General features: G+C 47.4%; 1 protein-coding gene across 3 annotated transcripts in view; it reads left to right on the plus strand.

Annotated features, from left to right (window-relative positions):
- Positions 1-17,895, plus strand: part of btbd11a (BTB (POZ) domain containing 11a) — a 69,585-nt gene that overhangs the window by 35,869 nt on the left and 15,821 nt on the right. For all 3 annotated transcript variants that reach the window (XM_029825764.1, XM_029825763.1, XM_029825765.1), the window contains exon 2: positions 11,572-11,721. In XM_029825764.1, coding sequence (XP_029681624.1) covers positions 11,572-11,721 — 150 coding nt within the window. The remainder of the gene's footprint in view (positions 1-11,571; positions 11,722-17,895) is intronic.

A 17,895-nucleotide genomic window follows, 5' to 3' on the forward strand; every position in this document is an offset into this window, starting at 1 on the left:
CGTTTACTCCTGCGGCGTCTTACCGAGGGACGCCTGAGTTCCTTAATCCGTTACGTGACTTTGAAGTCATCGCTGGGAAGCGCACCCTCTGATGAGAAACAAGCGCGTAGACCGTCGGCGTGATGGATAAATAACAATAAAGGGAGACGGAGCCTGGAGGCTTATAAAGTCTGGATAAAAGCAGGGATGAGAGAAAGCCAATGGCTTTGATATGTGGTATTATTGTTGTTAACAGAACCTGGACCTCCGTCTTTTCCTCTACGATCCCTGAAGTTAATGAGAATCAAGTGAAGGGCGCCGCTCGGCTAAGTTGTCCAGATATACCTTCCGATCATGAACATTCAGGCGGCCTCAACTGAGGGTCCTGCGTCAGACAGAAGCCACAGTCTGCAGGTCAAAGGTCACTTTTTTAGAGCAGAGCCGGCTGTGGACACACGGGGAATGAGAAAGGTCATCAATTTTCACATCTGGCCCTTCCGCATGGAGCAACAATGTAATAACAGAGGAGCGTGGAGCACCGCGGCTAAAGGTGCTTTATTGACGACCCCGGAGTTGATGAGGGCAAGCGATAAACGCCGTCCTCACCTGAGTTAGAGACGGACGGAAAGAAGTGGATTTCTTTTCCCCCTCGCAGTCAGCAGAATGTTCATCCAGCACGAGGGAAGCGATTTCATCAGACTCCAACATCCTTTTTCTTCCCACCGACTCAAAACGCAGTGAAATCAATCCTGCCTTTCAATTGTGAAAGGGAAACTTCCGGGCGTGGCGGGATTTAAAGCGGGGTTTTCTGGGACACCTTGGATCGGCGGCTACGTTTTGACGTGTACGCTAACAAAGCCAGATTCTGCGGCAGGTGTTTTCAATTTGCTCGCTTCATACAAAGCGACGCGTGAAATCGATCTCCACGCGCGGCGCTCGCTCGCGTGCCACATTTGGAATCTGTGTTGGAAGCAATTGAAGCCGCCGTCGATGAAGCCCGCGGGAGATGCATTAGCCTGTGAACATTACCGCGCCGGGGGGGTCTGTTTAAACACAAGCGAGGGAAGACAACTCAAGAGGATTTATAATCACAACAGAACGCCGTAACAGCGCGGGGAGATGGGATCCCTCCAGAGGTGTCGTATTAAATCTAATGAAAAGCTGCAGCTACGCTCGGTGCTGGCGCTTAATAGCGATTCTGGGCTCCGAGGACGGTTCCCTGCTGAGAGACAGAGTGGAGTCTCAGAACTACATGTCTCAGTTATGGTTACTTCAAGACTGCGCACTTTTCCCCCTTCCACCGTTACGCAGACGATACCCAACTCTACCTCTCCAGCAGCAATCCTGCAAGCGGCGGAGTCAATATCTTGTGTTAGTTCCAACCACTAGGGGGCGCAGTCGAACATTTGCTTCACTTTTCTGCTATTCTCTCCTCAGCTTGTTGCTGTACATCAGTTGGTGCCTCCACTTTACTGCACCTAAACGCATCATTATCTTGACAGTCTTAAAGACAATCCAATAAAACTCAACTTTATGACCTATAAAGTGAGGATTTCCAGCAGTTCTCGCCAGATGGACATAAATAATCACAGGAACATTTGAAGTCAAGGCAAAAGTATCTTATTTTATCTATATTTCACATCCGTCCAGTGCTCACCACAATGTTTATGTTCCATTTTCCCATCCTGTTAGAAGAAAACAAGCTAACACACTCCCTGGTGGTATCGCTGGAGGTGTGGGTAGTGAAGTGGTCCCCACATTAGCCAGCAATGCTTCAGTGCTCTTATTCAGAGCCAGGTAACTAGGCAACCGCGCTGCCGGTCGACCGAGGTGGATTCACAGAGGATGCGACTTGGACTCAGGAGATTCTCCTGTTGTGTCATGATGTTACCCAAGGGGCTTTCGAGGGGTCAGCGATGGATTTCTCGGTCTTTTTTCCCCCTCTTTGGGAGGGAATACCCTCCTCCATGGTTCCACGGCCAGTCTGAGGTTTTTTGGCCGTCCCAGAGCTCAACTCCCACAGTCGGGCCGCCTGCCATATGGTGCGGGAGACGGATGAAAAAAGAGGGGAGCTGAGGGAGTTTCTGCTGGAAACTGGGTCACGGAGACTGTTGGCTCACCATCAGTAGTGATAAACGCACCGGAAAACTCACTCGGAAGGGAAGAAAATATGTTTAAAAAGTTCCACCAATAAGAATTCTACTCATGGAGAAATCTATAGGGTCTGAATTTAATTCAGCTGGAAATAAGTCCGATTTTCGGGATTTATAGGATCCATCATCGTCATCCTGGATATTTATCTGATTCGATAGATGTAATATTAGATTTTGCTGAAAGATTCAAGTGTTAATTATCTGTACATCGTCAAAAATGCGTTATTAATATCTTTATTATGTAATCTGCAAACATCAGGCCAGTCGCTGCTGACGGTTTCCTGTAGCTCCACCCTGAAGAAGTAGGTTTTGTTGCGTCCTCGGCTTCAGCGCCGCTCCGCAGAGTTTCTGTTTCGGGTTTTTAATGAAACTTACGAGAATGAATCGCGTCGTGTTTGCGGATCGGCGGAGCGGGGGCGTCACAACTGTAGGTCAGAGCCATGAATTTTAATCAACGGCAGCGTCGCCCCCACAGCTTTTAATAGCCGCCCATATGCGGCGGCGGGATCGCCTCGTAAATCAGCTAACGTGCTGCACTTTTTACAGATGTTTTCTGCCTCTTCTGGGGTTTTTTTTTGTTGTTGCTCGCCTTTAACCCAGCTCGTCTGCGCATCGGTTAGAGGAAGCTGGGAGCAGACTCGTCTTCCTCCAGGGGAAGCTGCCGCAGGAAGCGCCACGGTTTGATCTGACGAGGCCCACCGCCATCCAAACAGCTTGTGAGGGTGAAAGGTACAAATCAATCCCAGCTGTCAGGCTCCACTTCCTGTTCGGGAAAGTTCAGGAAGTCTTCGCCAGTCCTCAACCTGCTCCCCTTTGTGGCCCGACAGGAACTCCTTTGATTGCCGGGCCTTTAAATCTCAGCTAGAACTGAGATTCAGTCGGACTTTAATGGCTGAATAACCGACAATAAACGACATCACGCCATCAGTTCAGGGCGCTTTACTCCGCAGCTGGAGAGAAACAGACAGATGAAGAAGAATGAAAGTCAGGTTGCTGATTGATTTCTTAATTTCCCGATTGCACGGTCGACGGCTGAAGCACCTGCCTCCGCCCGCCATTTCTGCACGGTAATTTTCTCATTTGGCGCCGTTTGCCGCAGACCTGATGTCAGCGGGGTTCTCTCTCTCGCGCACTTGCGCACACACACACACACACACACACACACACACACACACTTCCTGCCTTACCTGTAGCCTCATTTCTCACATGTCAGACCTGTGTGTGTATCTTACCTGAAGCCTCCATTAAGGAGGTGACAGCGGAGGTCAAAGGTGACGTGTCAGCTGTTTTTCTGGCGGTCTGACAGCACGACCCGTCCCCCGTGGCAGGAGACAAGCAGGAGGAATGGTGGGATGTGACACCCAGCTAACAACTTTGACTGACCCAGGTTCTTCCCAGGAGGCCCCCCCCGGGCGCTCCCCGGGTCAGCCGCTGCTGTCAGCCTGACGGGCGCCTCGATGTGGTTTTTGAGGCTTATGATGTTGCCATGGCAACAGCGAATCTTCCCAAACCTTTAAATCAGCTTTTTTTGCGGGGGTCATTTCTATGTTTAGAGTGTAAGAAAAGCAGGAGCATTTGTTTCCATTGAAACATTTCTCCCACTTTTTGTGAGGTATTCATTAAACCTTCCGTCTGCTGTCTAATTAATAAAAGATTGGGCACAGAATTAGTCTGAATTTTGGATATTTTTAACTCTTTACTTTTTGATCATTTGAAATGAGCTCGCAGGAATTAATTTGCAGTCCAAAACTTCACCTTGTCATTGGTGGTAATTATCAACATCAGAATATTATTTTATATCACTATAGAAACACAATAAATGATCAAGTCACTCTTGATATTAAAACAGTTGATTTGAAGCAATCCCACAGCCCCCTGGTGGCCGGCAGCAGTATAGTACCTCGAAAACAGCAATATTTAGCTTCAATCAGTCCAACTTTTCTTGCATAGCAACAAGAAGGCTTCCCTAGCAACACCTTTGCAGACTCAGGCTTGAGCTGTCAGCTGGGCCCATCGTCGCCGTGTAACTGCGACAGACCTATCGTGTTCACCGAGAGCTTATCGCCAGCGCTGCGGCTTAATCGGAGCCCACCGCTAAGCTGCTCATCGCTCCTTCTTCTGCCACCCATCCTGAATTTATCTCCTTCGCAACAGACAGCGAGCAGCGTGTCATCGTGGCAAAGTCAAGCAAGGGCGGCTGTCAGAGCAGCTAACATGGAGCCAGCGAACGTCTGATTTCAGATTTCAAAGCGCAACGTTCATGCCAAATCATCCCCCTCTCTGCCGTCTATGCTAATCTGACATGTGATATGCACACTTGGGTAATATTTCCCCTCTTTTTCTGAGTCTCCTCACAGTTCGGCTAATTCTCCAACAAGAGGTTGGGGGTGGGGGGGTTGGAGGAGACGCACTTTGGCCTTCGTGGGGTGTAATTACAGCACGGAGCTCAAGTTCTGAGGACGCAAAACTTCAGTTCCCTTCAACCTTTTTATTAGAACGCCTCAAAAAGGAATGAAAACGCAAAACCGGAGCGTTTCCTTCAATTTCGGACATGCGCACAACAGACGTTATTAGCCGTAGACAATATCTGAGTGTAGAAGAAGAACTTTGACAGTAGAGGAAAAATAACATGACTCTCACCTTCCATGTTCTCCCCAGGTTTTATAGTTCAGGGTTGCTCATAAGAAGTAAGTACTTGGTCATCATGAAGACTTGGTGCTCACCATTATAATGGCCGTAGAGCCAAAAATGTTCGCTGTTTTGCTTTTTTATAAGCGTCCCACGTATGTGTCATTACCGCCAACTACTGGCCCAGCATGTGCACTACAGCGTATTGGTGGTCTTGTAGCTCTTGTTTTTGTTCTTCATATTAAAGCTCAGCTCGTCGCCTTTTCAGAAAGTTCCCCTTAGAGGGTGTTTGATTTAGATTTTCTCAATGGCAAAATGATAACCATTGCTAGAAAATGAAAATCAAACCATTTATAAATCCTCAATGATGAAGCAAGCAATTAAAGTGTTTCATTAGCAGACAGCCACCTTGTGAATCATCATTTATTTTAACTTCCGCAAAGCTCATATTGTTGCAGTTTACAATCAGAGCCCAGTGCATATTAAAGTAATTGAGAAAAATCCATCGTGTCGGCAAAATAAAAGATCTATCAATTAGCTGTTTGGCTGAAATGAAAACACAATTAAAGGGTGAAAACTTCAGAAGCAAGAACTGTCTGAAACTACGTCATTTGGTCCCTCATTTCGGGAGGTGAAGCGTACTGATGTGGCCACGTCTCTGTCCTCGGAGCATAAAGATGGACTTGCATGGTGGTGGATCTCACCACGGCGCCATTTTGATCGCTTTGGTTTATTGTTCTGCAACAACACAGCAAAGATTACTTTTATCCTTTGAACATCATCATCATCTCCTGATGTGTCTCTGCAGCTTTGTTCCTGTCTTACACAACAGTACCTGCTCAAACTTGCCCTTGTTGTCAAGGAGCCTCTGGGGAAAAGCTGTGCAAGGCGCGCACTTGTTAGCTTAGTGCTAACCTCATTGTCCCTGATGTGATTTGGACGAGTTCTCCTGTTACTTTAGAGTAATTCCTGACTCATCAGGGCCTCTTTGTTTTAATCTAAAAGTGTCTTTAGTCCTGTGTGTAAAGGTCATTTTGGAGCACTGAAGTGCTTTAGCTTTGATAGCCATTAAAGTCCCCATCAGACCTTATAACTGACTCTGAACCACCACTGAAATGAAACATAAACTTCCAGCGACACTCGGTAACATATTTCCTGCCATTATCCAACAGCGTTTCTATGGACACGTGAAATACACCAGAGGGATGCGTGGCTTCTTTCTTTTTTTTAAATGTAGCGCTGACAAGGTGCAGATACTTGGCCCCATCTGTCCTCGTCCGTTCCCGGCTCGCTGTACGTGGTGAGCGGACATATGGCGACCATCTGGGCCAGCCCGGGGATGTCAGAACACTGTGGCTGGCTGATATTCTGGGACCTGCAGGTCACTTTTACTCCTTCAGCCGGGGACGAGGGAAGAGAGAGCTGATAGTGCGAGTAATCTGGGATTAGCAACGGTAGCAGAGAGCGAAAACAAACATCTTTCTCCTCGCAACCGGCGGTCACTTTTCCGTTTTTGGTTTCTCCGTCTTCGTCGCTCTTTCACACTCTGTCGCCCTTTTCCCCCTGCTACTGCTGGGATGTGAGGTCACCACCGGCTGGCTGCAGGGTTTCTGGCCAGTCACAGCTGCGTAGCCTCAACCGCTTCCCAACCTGCCACGACTGGCCGCCGTGCCCCGCAGCTCAGTGACCTGTGAGCACGCCGCATGGTCGCAGCAGCCGTGTCGGCAACCTTAATGTCAAGAATAAGTCACTTTGCCACAAAGTAGAGCTGCCAGTCCCCACGTGGGTGTTTTTTTTTTGGGGGGGGGGGTGGTTGGCGGTCTATGTTTGTTTAAGAGAGCAGCATAAAAACCTAATTGCAGTTTTTTATTCTCCTCTAATGATGGAAAAACGGTATTTAACCATTTCCGAGCTGTTATTATGAAAGCTGGCATGTGTGTGACAGCTGCTTGTGACTTGGCATTCAGTCTTTCAGGATTGAGTGAAATCCAACCAGAAAAGACACGTATGAGGTAATTAAAAGCACATTGGATGGGGAGTCGTCCAAACGCGCGATCGCATCAACATCTGGAGTTTTGTGAAAAGTAACGTGGGGATAAAATCGGCTTTCTGATATAGCAGAACCCTAACCGTCACATATAGGCGCCCTTATGCCGGCGAAACACAGCCAGATGTGGGTTTAACAGGCCTGGAGAAGAGTTTAATTGGGGAAAAAAAGAGGTTTGGTGCTGTTAGACTCTTATATTCCTGTAATGTGTCCTGAAAGCTGCATCTGTTGTGTCTGCAGATGGTTGCTGTAAGCTAGCATGTAGCATAACGGCGAACGAGCGTTTCAGTTTGTGCTGCATTCATGACTATCTGGTAGTATTAGTCACGCTTAAATAAACAGACATTAAATGGATTTCATTAATTCATGTGGCTTTCCAGCCCACTTTCCCGACCCTCTGTGGTCTTCCTCGTCCCCTTTCATTACTCCCAGACTGTATTTGTATCATCTCTGTTTGTGTTATTTCTCGCCCTCGGTGATTACGATGACTCAGGTGGCTGGATGGGAGGACGAACCTGAATACTGAACCTCGGAGCCCAGTCCGGGGCTGAAATAGGGTCAGACAGGGCAGAATTGCGGGAGTTAAGTTCTGCATTTTGTCATAATGGGGCTCAGCAAAGCTTCTGAGCTGCATCATTCTGCACAGTGGAGGTGCAGAAATGATGGAGGTTGAGGTCATTTAATCGGAATCCCTCGCTTCTCTGTAACTTCAGTAGGCAAAAACAAACTTTCTGAGAAATATCTGATTATAATGGGAACAAGTCAGACTGGATGAGCATTTGCTGGGAAGTCGTTGCCAGTAAACAAATGTGGATGTGTTTCCATTACATGGTTGGATTCATCTACTTATCCAATATAACGAGGACCCGTCTTGTTAGAATATTCTAGCCTGGAGGGCAGTTTTCACTAACAGGCTTTTTTTTTTTGTTACAAGGAAGTAAATAATACAGACTAACGAATCCTACAACAATAAAGCCGTGTTAGGAGCCCTGGGAGACAATAAACGCTTATTACAGTAACATTTTAATGTGAAATTATGTTTACACATCTGGTGGTTCAGGTAAAAGGGAATCGTTTTATGAATATGATGGTCGCGGAGTGCTTGACCACGCTTTCGGGGGCGGGGCTATGATAACAAAGCCCGTAGGGTGGATGTCACAGTCAAGGTCGAATGTTAAGTACAGCATCAGCTGGAATATGACCAGTCCACTTAGCCTCCACCCTCCTGCTGCAACCAGTTCATTCTGCAGCTTTCACATCATAACCTCCCATTTAGCCCTTCTGTACTATCTACTTGTACCAGAAATATTCACTAACATTGGCCTTCAGCATGTTTGCCGTTAGGACACAGGCCAATCCCTGCCTAGCGCGCTACATCAGCCTAGATAGCATCTCAAATTCTCCCAAAAATTATTTTAGATTGTTCTGTGAATGTAGAAGCTGCTAATTTCTTTTGGCGTCTGGACTCCATCCTTGTAATTCCCACAAGGTCGTTCAGCACAGCAGGGAACCAGTAGATGAACTTACTCCGAGGTGAATTCTCATTTTATTTCCATTTGACTGCTTGTGGTTCAGTCTGACTGGACACAGTTCATGATTTTGGACCGAAACCTACAAACGTGGAAGAAAGGGCGAACTAGGGACCGGTTTCAACGCCACGCCGCGATCAGCGCCGATCTGCTGCTTGACATTTGCGTTTAGCCAGCTGGGCTGATGTTTAATCAGTGGCCGTTTCGCTCCCCAGGATGTCTGAGTCCAAAGTACATTCATTCATTTTTAATGAGGGCATAAATGTCTGTGTGGTACTCTACATGCCACATTTACACCACTGCCTCTGCTCACCCAGCACTGGTTTCACTCTCCTTCCCTTCAAAAAAAAGGCAAAAAAACAACAAAGTTCAAAGAAATGGTTCTGTTCTAACCCGGGCGATCGCTACACGCTGTTAGTCAGCAGGCGCCTGTTGCCGTGGCAACTACCTGTTAATATTCCGGCCCAGATTTTTCAGCGCTGACAGCAGAGTGCCACCATCTCACCATAGACACATTTACTGGGAGCACTGGAATGTGTTCCCACTCACCTTGTTTCGGAGCAGAGGCCCCGCCCACTTGGACGAGGTGAGAGTTCCCATTGGTGGCTTTGGGACGAAGAGATCGATCTTTCTGGATCTTTGAGGAGAGTTTCATCTATCAACGATGGTGAAGTCTGTCATCTCACTACATCCAGACAGTCTGTCCTTTCTTCCTCTACAGGAACATGACAGAACCTTCACCAGTTTATGAGGCTCTTCGTGTTGTCTTTGCTTGTGTGACAGTTAAATTATCACCGGGCTGCTGAAAGGACTGAGAATGTTAGATGGTGTAGGACATTTCAGTTCAACCTTCAGCTGCTTCTATTAATCAGCGTTTTCTAACAGCAGCGCGGAAGATGAATTACAGCCCTAAGAAATAACATTCATTTATTATTATAGGAGCAAATATCAGATGCTTTTGTGTTCAGCAACAAGTGTCTTACACAGGTAACATCGCTTGAATTCCAAATGTCGAGATTCCAAAATTGAGAGCACCCTCAGGACTGGAAAATCTGGTGAATTCCAACAGGACAAGTAGGTTTTTGCTTGCCCCTAAAAGTCGTACGTGCACCTCTTGAGAGATGACAGCAGCGACACCGAAGCCTTCTTCTCCCTTCTTCTGTTTCAAGCTGCGAGGGGTTATTCCCCCGACCCCGCTGATCAACAGCGGCCGCGTACGCGCATGGGAGAGACACCGTTGCCGTGGAAATGTCAGGTTGCAGCGTGTGTCACTGTCAGTCTTTAGAAAACAGACGTCGTGTCAGCATCCGGAACCGTCCTCTGTTGTCTTCACAGGGGCCGGGCTGACTTCCTCCGATCAAATATTATTTTTCCATCCGAAGGAGTGTTGCTCAGAGATAACAAGCGGGGGGGGATGGGGGGCAGACTTGTTTATACATCTTCATCTGATGGTTGAATAATTCAGCACAGCCCCCCTCTGACACCCCAGGATTATTCTGAAGAGTAAAAAAGTAGATGGTGGGGGGGTGATGGCGATGATGGGACGGGTTGATTACAGAGTGAATTATTCAGGCGCACACACGTCCACACGCAGTCGCAGGGGTGGAAACTTCTCAACCGTGAACGGCAATATGGTTTTGGGGATTGCGTGAAGATGAAGAGATCCGCGCGCTCCTCCGAGGGGCCGGAGATGAACACGGACCGGCGGATCCCCGTATTCTGCTCCTTATCAGGCTTCTTCTTTTCTGGAAGGTTTGATGTTTTCCCACTGTTTTGGTCCGACAAAAGACAGCCCAAAAAACTTTGGGTTCCACCCAGATTTACAGCGTAGATCCCTGCTCATTGGAACTATAACTGGCCTTTATGTACAGTCCCACTCAAGACCTCTTCCTCCTTCACCTGCAGGAAGCTGTGGTGACGAAGACACGTTGACTAATGTGGACGTTCGACTTCATTTTATATTCAAATTTGCTCTGGAGGGTTCATCAGCTCTGTGTCCTCACCCCCTGCTGCTCTAGCTTGGTTGTTACCACTAAGTAGATGCACAATGGGGCGGATCGATCGTGGCGTGCGCAGCTCAATCACAGCATCTCATCTCACTGTCAAAGCAGGTGTGACTCCTCGATCGGCCGCTCGAGCCCGCGGCTTTGAAATGCAGCGCACGCCTCCTCACCGGGACGATGGTTGTAGCCCAGAGCTCCGTTTTTGATGAATTTCACGATCAAATCTAATGATAACGTTATTGATTTCCTGTCAGAAATATCTTTTTTTATGCTAGCTCTTCCAATGATGAAGCTAAGGGGTGAATCGGGTTATATTCCAGGAACATGGACCTCTGATTGGACCTGCAAGCGGTTCTGGGCTGAGCAGCCACCGTGGAATACGTCCAACTGTCCCCTCAAAGCTGCTCTGCGGCTGAACAGTAATAGAATTCGTAATTTAGAAGCACCAAATAAAGCTGACCTCTCTGGGAAGGCTGTGGGAAGATGGAGGCTGGGGAGTACTGGAATGTAAGGGTGGGACACTGGTGGGAGGAATCTGCAGGGAAACCTCCTCCGGAATGAGAACGATGAACCGGCTGCTCGGCCAGGTTTTCGTCTCATGTGCTGTCTCACGCGCAGACAGATCGACCACGTCTGTAATTACACTTTGGTGAGGAATGGCACACCGGTTCCTCTGCGCCGCTTCGGCAGGATTAGCACTCTGCAGGGGGCTGCTCTCCTACACCTTTAGTCCAAGAAAATACAATATCCCATCCGTCACATGACCTGAATTCAGTCCCAACACTGAAACGTGGAGCCAACATTATCCGATGCACAAACACACCCTGAGAGTCCCGGTAGACCCAGAATAACCTCACCAGTCATGCTTATTTTACTGCAGGTGCTGCTGCTCGGGAATAATGAGCAGTTTTCAAACTCTATGCGACTGACAGAGGAACGTTGGGACCCATCAGAGTGATGTAAACCGCACAGAAGGTTAATTTGGAAGCTCTGAGAATTCAATTTGAATGCGAAGTTGCCATTTTTTTTCTGAGTTCCACAGGGTCTCATTGTCTTCCTCCACGTGTCATTTAGTCCCGTTAGGCCCCAACGCTCTCAAGGGTGTTCTTAAATTCATTTTGCTATAAAACTAAAAGCACTGACAGCTGACGCATTGAATCCTCTAACGTCGTTTCCATGGTTCCGGATTTGCTGTAATTCTTGTTTTCTGATCTTCTCTTTGCTGTCTGCAGGCGTCCTGAGCCTCCCCGACAGTCTGAACCTGCACCGGGACCAGCAGCGCTCGGGGAGGGGCGGGGAGTGTCAGGGGTACACCCAGGCTGAGCTGCGCACGCTGGAGCAGTCGCTGCTCGCCACCCGGGTGGGCAGCATCGCAGAGCTGAGTGAGTAACCCTCCGGCTGAGCTTCACAGGCAAAACTATCATTTATTGATGCCCGAAGCACAAGAAACATGTTTTCCGAACTCGCAATTTAGCACCGAAAGGTTAAAAAACAAATGATTAGTGAGGGGAGTTGAGGCTCTTCCTATTTTCAAGTGTGAAATCCTTATTTTTAAGAGGTTCCTCAGACCTCTGACACGCTGAGGGACACACGCTTCACCCAAATGTTCCTCATAATTGTTTTATAAATTGTGTTTTTTTTCACTGTCCATTTGCTTTAAATCATCAATTCAATCATTTGACGAGCTGTTCTGCACATTAATGCAGCTCCGGGACTTTTTTCCGTAACTATGGGTAGAACAGATCCATTAGTATGAAGGTACGTGCACGCCCTGTCGCCGTGGGCTGTTGTGATGGTCGGCTGTTTCTCTCCTGCCCCCCGCCCCATCTCCCCCCGCCCACCCTCTGAGGGTGGAACCGTTCTATCACAGCTGTTCTAACACCTGTTTATGAGGCCTGCCCCGGAGACCTTTAAATTCAAGGTCACCTCTTTCGAGGCTAATGACCCCCCCACCCGAAGGGAAGAGTTCCACCTTTAACTCCCTCCACCCCCGGCTCCTTCCTCTCCACTGGTGCTTACTAGATCGTCCATCCATCCATCCAGCGCCGCTTTTTGGTTTCATCAGCAGTTTGTGCACATCACAAACCTTATTATTCAAATAGTGATGGACGGCCGAGCTCCGCCCCCAACGCAGGGGCAAGAAAGATACCGTGGCTCTACTTCCTGTTAGTAACCAACGACATCCGCTAATTAAATTCTCAACTGCAATTATTCAGCGATAAAAATATATATTTAAATATATTTTTAAAAATATATCCCAGTGGAATTCAGGAAAACGTAGGAGCAGTTGCCCCCTGGTGGCTGACTGCAGAATATCAGAATACCCCCCCGTGGTTATTGGCTAATCTGTTCAATCTCAGCGCTCTGCAGATTTCGCCTGCTGTTTGGTGCTAAATTGTTCACCAACTCAGATGATGCTAACCGCCGAGATCAGCACGCACGAAACACAATGCCGGGCAGTTGGAACAGGAAGCAGATAAACCGGCGCCGTCTGCTTTTTAATTCAGGTTTAATGCAGCGTGCCTTTGACTCCGTCCCGCCTCAGCTGGGCTGGGGTCGGGGGTTGCCAGGGGTTACTATGCAGTTTGTTGATGCCAGCTGCTCGCCGCTTTGATTTTTGGCCGGATTCGTTGAGGCGGCCTCCTCCCGAGCGAAGAGACTCATCAGCAGTTTACAAAACACTGATCAACACCAGCGAGTCTGATTATCGGGGCGCCGATGATGAGCGCGTCGAGGCGGCTGCGTTCGGCGCGCGCCGCCATCTGCCTACGCCGGGAACCTCGAAGGAGCAGAGTTGCTGTGAAGGATGGAACTCAAAAGTCGGCATTTCAAAAGCAGATGGAGCAACTCGCAGGGTCATTAGTCTGTCATCTGTCCCATTTACGGACCGTTTGAAAGAAAACTTTCTGATTTCTAAGAAATAAATCCCCCTTCAGAAACAGAGGCTTCGTAGGCATGATGAAGCATATCGAGAGCGCACATTAAAACTATTTCATTACACTTCTTACATCAATTTGTTGGTAAATTGTATTAATTAGTTAGGTGATTAAAAATTAGCTACATTTGTGGCTGATTAGGCCAATGAAAACAAATTATTCCGGTTAGCAAAAGCAAAAATACGCGCACCACCTTGAGCTCATGTTAGGAAGTCGGCGTAATGACCCCAAACGAAGCATTTAAATCCTGCTTATAATGAATCTGTTTGAATGGGAATTCATTTGAAACGATTAGTTCAGTATCGGAGGCCTAAACACCAACACTTAAAAGCTGCGAGGGCAATTTCACACCTGACTCGTCTGCTTATTCACGGCTGAGAGAAGAGCAGAGACGTTCATCATCGCATCACAACGCCACCCTCTGAAGGGGAAGAAAATCCGCCTTTTATTTCGGAGGTCATCATTAGCTCGCCGTTCGTCTTTCACGCCCGCCTCCAGCAGCTTCGGGCGCTCGTGTTTTGCCGCCCCTTCATTCCTGTGACAGCGAGCCCTTCTTCCTGGGCGTCTTGGCGTGTGGCGTGTCGACCTGTAGGCGCTCCGCTGACATATAGGTGTGACAGTGTGGCGGCCGTCCTGTGGGTCAGGGTGCAGCCGCCGGGCAAATAAACCCTGTAATGAAATACCCCCTTCAATGAGCCCCCCACCCTCATTCCAGAGGGTGGAAAACTCAAAGCTGTGGACTCGGAATGCCGAGGCACAGTAAAGAACCAATGCCATGTGAAGTGAGCTGCAGAGTCCATCGAGTAAACACTGATGGCGGGATTAAACAACCAAGATTACAACTTCAATCCAAGCAGTTTTGGGGAGGCGGGGGAGGGGGGGGGAGGTTCTGTTTATCGTCACCCGTGTGCGTGGACCTCATCTTCCTCACAATAACCAGCTTGAGGCGTGAGTCATGGTGTTTTCTGCAGTGCAGGGGCAGAGAGGGGGAGAGCTTCTTCTTCAGGGGTGAGTGCCTTCCTCAAATTGAAGAATCTCTCTGGATGCAGAGCAGCAGGGGTTGTGCAGGAAATTACACAGCAATGGGATGTTATTTCTCTCCTTCCGCACTGGAAAACTTGTCCTTTTTTTTTGGACTTGCTCTTTCTGCCCAACAACAGGCGTTATTCCTGCAACGCCTTGCTCTTCAGCACCCTGGGTTTCATTAATGCATCCCATCCTAAAGGCTGTAACGCACACCGTCTTCCCGCAGCCTTTGCTCCATTATCACACATTCACTATGTGAATATGAGCTAATATGAGCTGCGCCCATGTGGGCTGAGGTGTCATGTTTCATCTCAAGACCATCCACGCTGCTCTTGTTTTTCATTAAATTCCTCTCCCTCTTTGCCTTTGCATCGCCTCTCACGAGCCTCTGGCGGACGTAGCGCACAAAGAAGGAAAAGGATGAATTAAATGGATCTTCTCCTGCCGCTGAGGAAGGTATCCCAGTTTAACTAAAACCCCCCTCCTCCGGGAATTCACACATTTGCACAAAAAATGCACAGCGCAGCTGATTTGGTTTGTGGGATTGACTCTGGGATCAACCTCCCACATACTGTGCTTTTAATGCAGGCGAACTTTAAATTAACGCCGCCACGATCAATCGTGGCTATATATTATCCCCATCTCAGAACACTTTAATCCCTGTAAGCAGTATGATGGAATAATGGCAAAAGTGTCCCAATATTTCCAGTTTTCATGCTTTCGCGGTGATTAAATCTGAAGGCGACCCTGGGTTTACGTTGTCTGTCTCCCATTTTCCTTCTCGGCTGATACAAACAGGCCTCCAGACTTGCGCCTCTTCAAAACATGCTGTAAAATTCTGAACGCTGCTTTCTGTATTCATTAAATCAGAGTGGGCTGGCTCTGGTTAAACAGTTTAATGTCCCTCGACAGTCACCGCCGGAGACCAGTCGCTCCACACCACAGAGATGAGAGCATCATTAAAAAGCTCATAGATCTTTTTTTTAAAAGAAAAGGCAGATGTATAACCTGATTCTCCGGGTTCGGTCTCAGACACGAAGCGTCTGTCTCAGTCTGAGGCCTTTTTGTTCACTGTGATATGCATCATCACACGCTAGAGGACTTTCTCACTTCAAGGTCGGGTCTGAATGGATGAAGACAGTTCTGTGACTCCCCCTATATGCAGATGATAGCCAAACTTTAGCTTCACACATATCTGACTGACTGTATTTAAAGATCTTTTAGTAATGCAGTCAGACCAGCTTTATTGTAGAATATTTGAGGAGAAAAAGATGATAAACTTTAAATGGAATGTGTGGAGTATGCAAATGACTTAAGCTATGCCGCTAAGCATGGTTGCACTTAACTAAATAAACTTACTGTACTCTACAATATAATAGATCTTTGCCAATATACACTGGATTCTATGCACACAGTGGAGATTAAATGGCAGAGAATCATCTGAGAGGAGCATTCTCGGACTTGTTATTGACCTTAGATCCTCAACAGCATCCCTGTAAACTCTGAAATCCATTGACATCATTTCAAAGACCGCCGTCTAAACACAAATGAAGCGCAAGGACAGACGGCGGATAAAAAGTTTACTTCCCAACTCAGGATGTGTCAGAAAGCAGAAGGAGAGCCAAGATTGACTCGCGTCCAAACAGAGACTCAAACAGACTTGAGAATGCAGCAGTGGGACACTGCAGATTAAAACAGTCAATATTACGGTATAAATATAATGTTTCTGCTAAAACAAGCAGACACTTGGAACTGTGGCCTTTAAAACTGTAGCAGTGTCACTTTAAACCCTTCTGAGTGTAGCTTAGAATAAAGATAGGCACAAAAACTGAAGATTTTACATACCGGTATGTAAATGGTGTAAATGTAGGTTTTCTCTTAGCAAATATCACACAAATGTTGTAGTTGTTACATAATGTCGTGTTTTTTAATGGAACCATTTTTCCTACATTGAGAAGAAAGCTGTGCTTTAGCTGTTAGCTCCGCTGTGAGGCTAGCTAGCTTACTACACGACAGCATAACAAAGCTAGCCGATTCCCAGCGTTAATTAGCACCTACAAGTTACCAAAGCTGGCTTCCTCCTCATCAGTTGCTGAAGTTTTTCTGGATTCTGGCCATGTGCAACCAGTCTGCAACCTTTGTCTCCACCTGTTGCCCATGAGCGTATCCGATCGTGCCGTTGCTACAAGATGCCACACGGCTCGAGTGACGGCTTTTAATTGGAGCCACCCTACAGGCCTGCAGCATGTGTAAGCATTCGAGTGCGTGGCACCACTTCAGAGGAGCACAACAGCCACTGACAGATGTCGTTTGTTAATTATTAGCAACAACCAGACAGGTGAGCGTGGAACTCACACCTGCCCCCTGGCTTCATTACACCAGCGTCTGACTGACAGGTGCTGTTTACAACACAGCGCCGCTGCACCGAGGCTGCCGCCGCCGCACCAAGCAGCAGAGATAAAGCAGACGGTTTGAGTGTTTTGGAGGCAGCCCAGAAGTGCTAATGGAGGTTTTGGGGTAATAGGGCGTTGAATTGAACAGGCTGCTTCCAGCTCTCACTCCACTGTTCCCAGTGACAAATGAAGAGACGGGACAGCTGACGCAGGCCGATGGCTGTTAGCTGCAGCACTGGAAACACGACAACAGCCCTCCATCCCAGTATTGCTCATTACTCATTTATGCAATACTGGCAGTTTTACACATGCTGGTATTTCTCCAGTTCTTACACTGGTGAGATTTAATGTTTTTAATTTAATAGAGTATGAGGTTTTTGGTTTGCTGGGATGGTTTGCTGGAGTGAAGAACTGGACATTAATTCTTTATCAAGGGTTCAAAGGACATTTTTGCCATGAATTTCTTGTTTTGGGATTGAATATATGAAGGTTTTCTATCAAGAGAATATGAATATGATTTGTCATTCCAGCTCTTTAGTTACAACAGCCACTGCAAACAACAGTTGTAAACAACACTCATATGTTCCCTGAATGTTACTTAAATGTCACATTTCTGCTGATGGCATTTGTAGTGCTCCAGTAAAGGGAGGAGCAGCACATTTACAAACATCTTGACGATAAAAAAAAGACCATTTAAGTCCCTGACCGCACATATGCGAGTTATTTGTTTTTAAACTGCAGCGTTCGGCTGTTCTCCACAGATTGAAGCCCGCAGAAGAGCCATTAACGGGGATAATGTGGCAACCATTTAAAAGTCTCCTCCTGTGCGTTAGAAGAAGGATGACGAGGACAGAACGACAGTTTCTGTGATCGCCTCCGGCCGTATTTGCCAGAAATACGGGAAATATCTGAAATGACTGCGAAGAAACAGATAAATGTGAGGTTCTGCAGCCTCTTCACGCCCTCGGAACTTCATTAACGTGAAAGGTTTTGTGTTACTTTCTGCAGTTTCATGACAGCTGTTAATGAGCAAACTTTCTTGAGGCAAGTCTGGGGCTTCGCACGAGCCGCCGCAGCTCTTTGGAAGGTCAGTGCACCGGGCTGTTCAGATCCAGATCCTGTCAGGTTTGACAGAAAATCCCACCAAGGTCCTCTTAAAGACGAGCTTAACAACAAGTTGCAGCTTCTTGCATCATGGACC

The sequence above is a fragment of the Takifugu rubripes genome, chromosome 18, assembly GCF_901000725.2.
Source record: "Takifugu rubripes chromosome 18, fTakRub1.2, whole genome shotgun sequence".
In the NCBI taxonomy this organism is placed as follows: domain Eukaryota; kingdom Metazoa; phylum Chordata; class Actinopteri; order Tetraodontiformes; family Tetraodontidae; genus Takifugu; species Takifugu rubripes.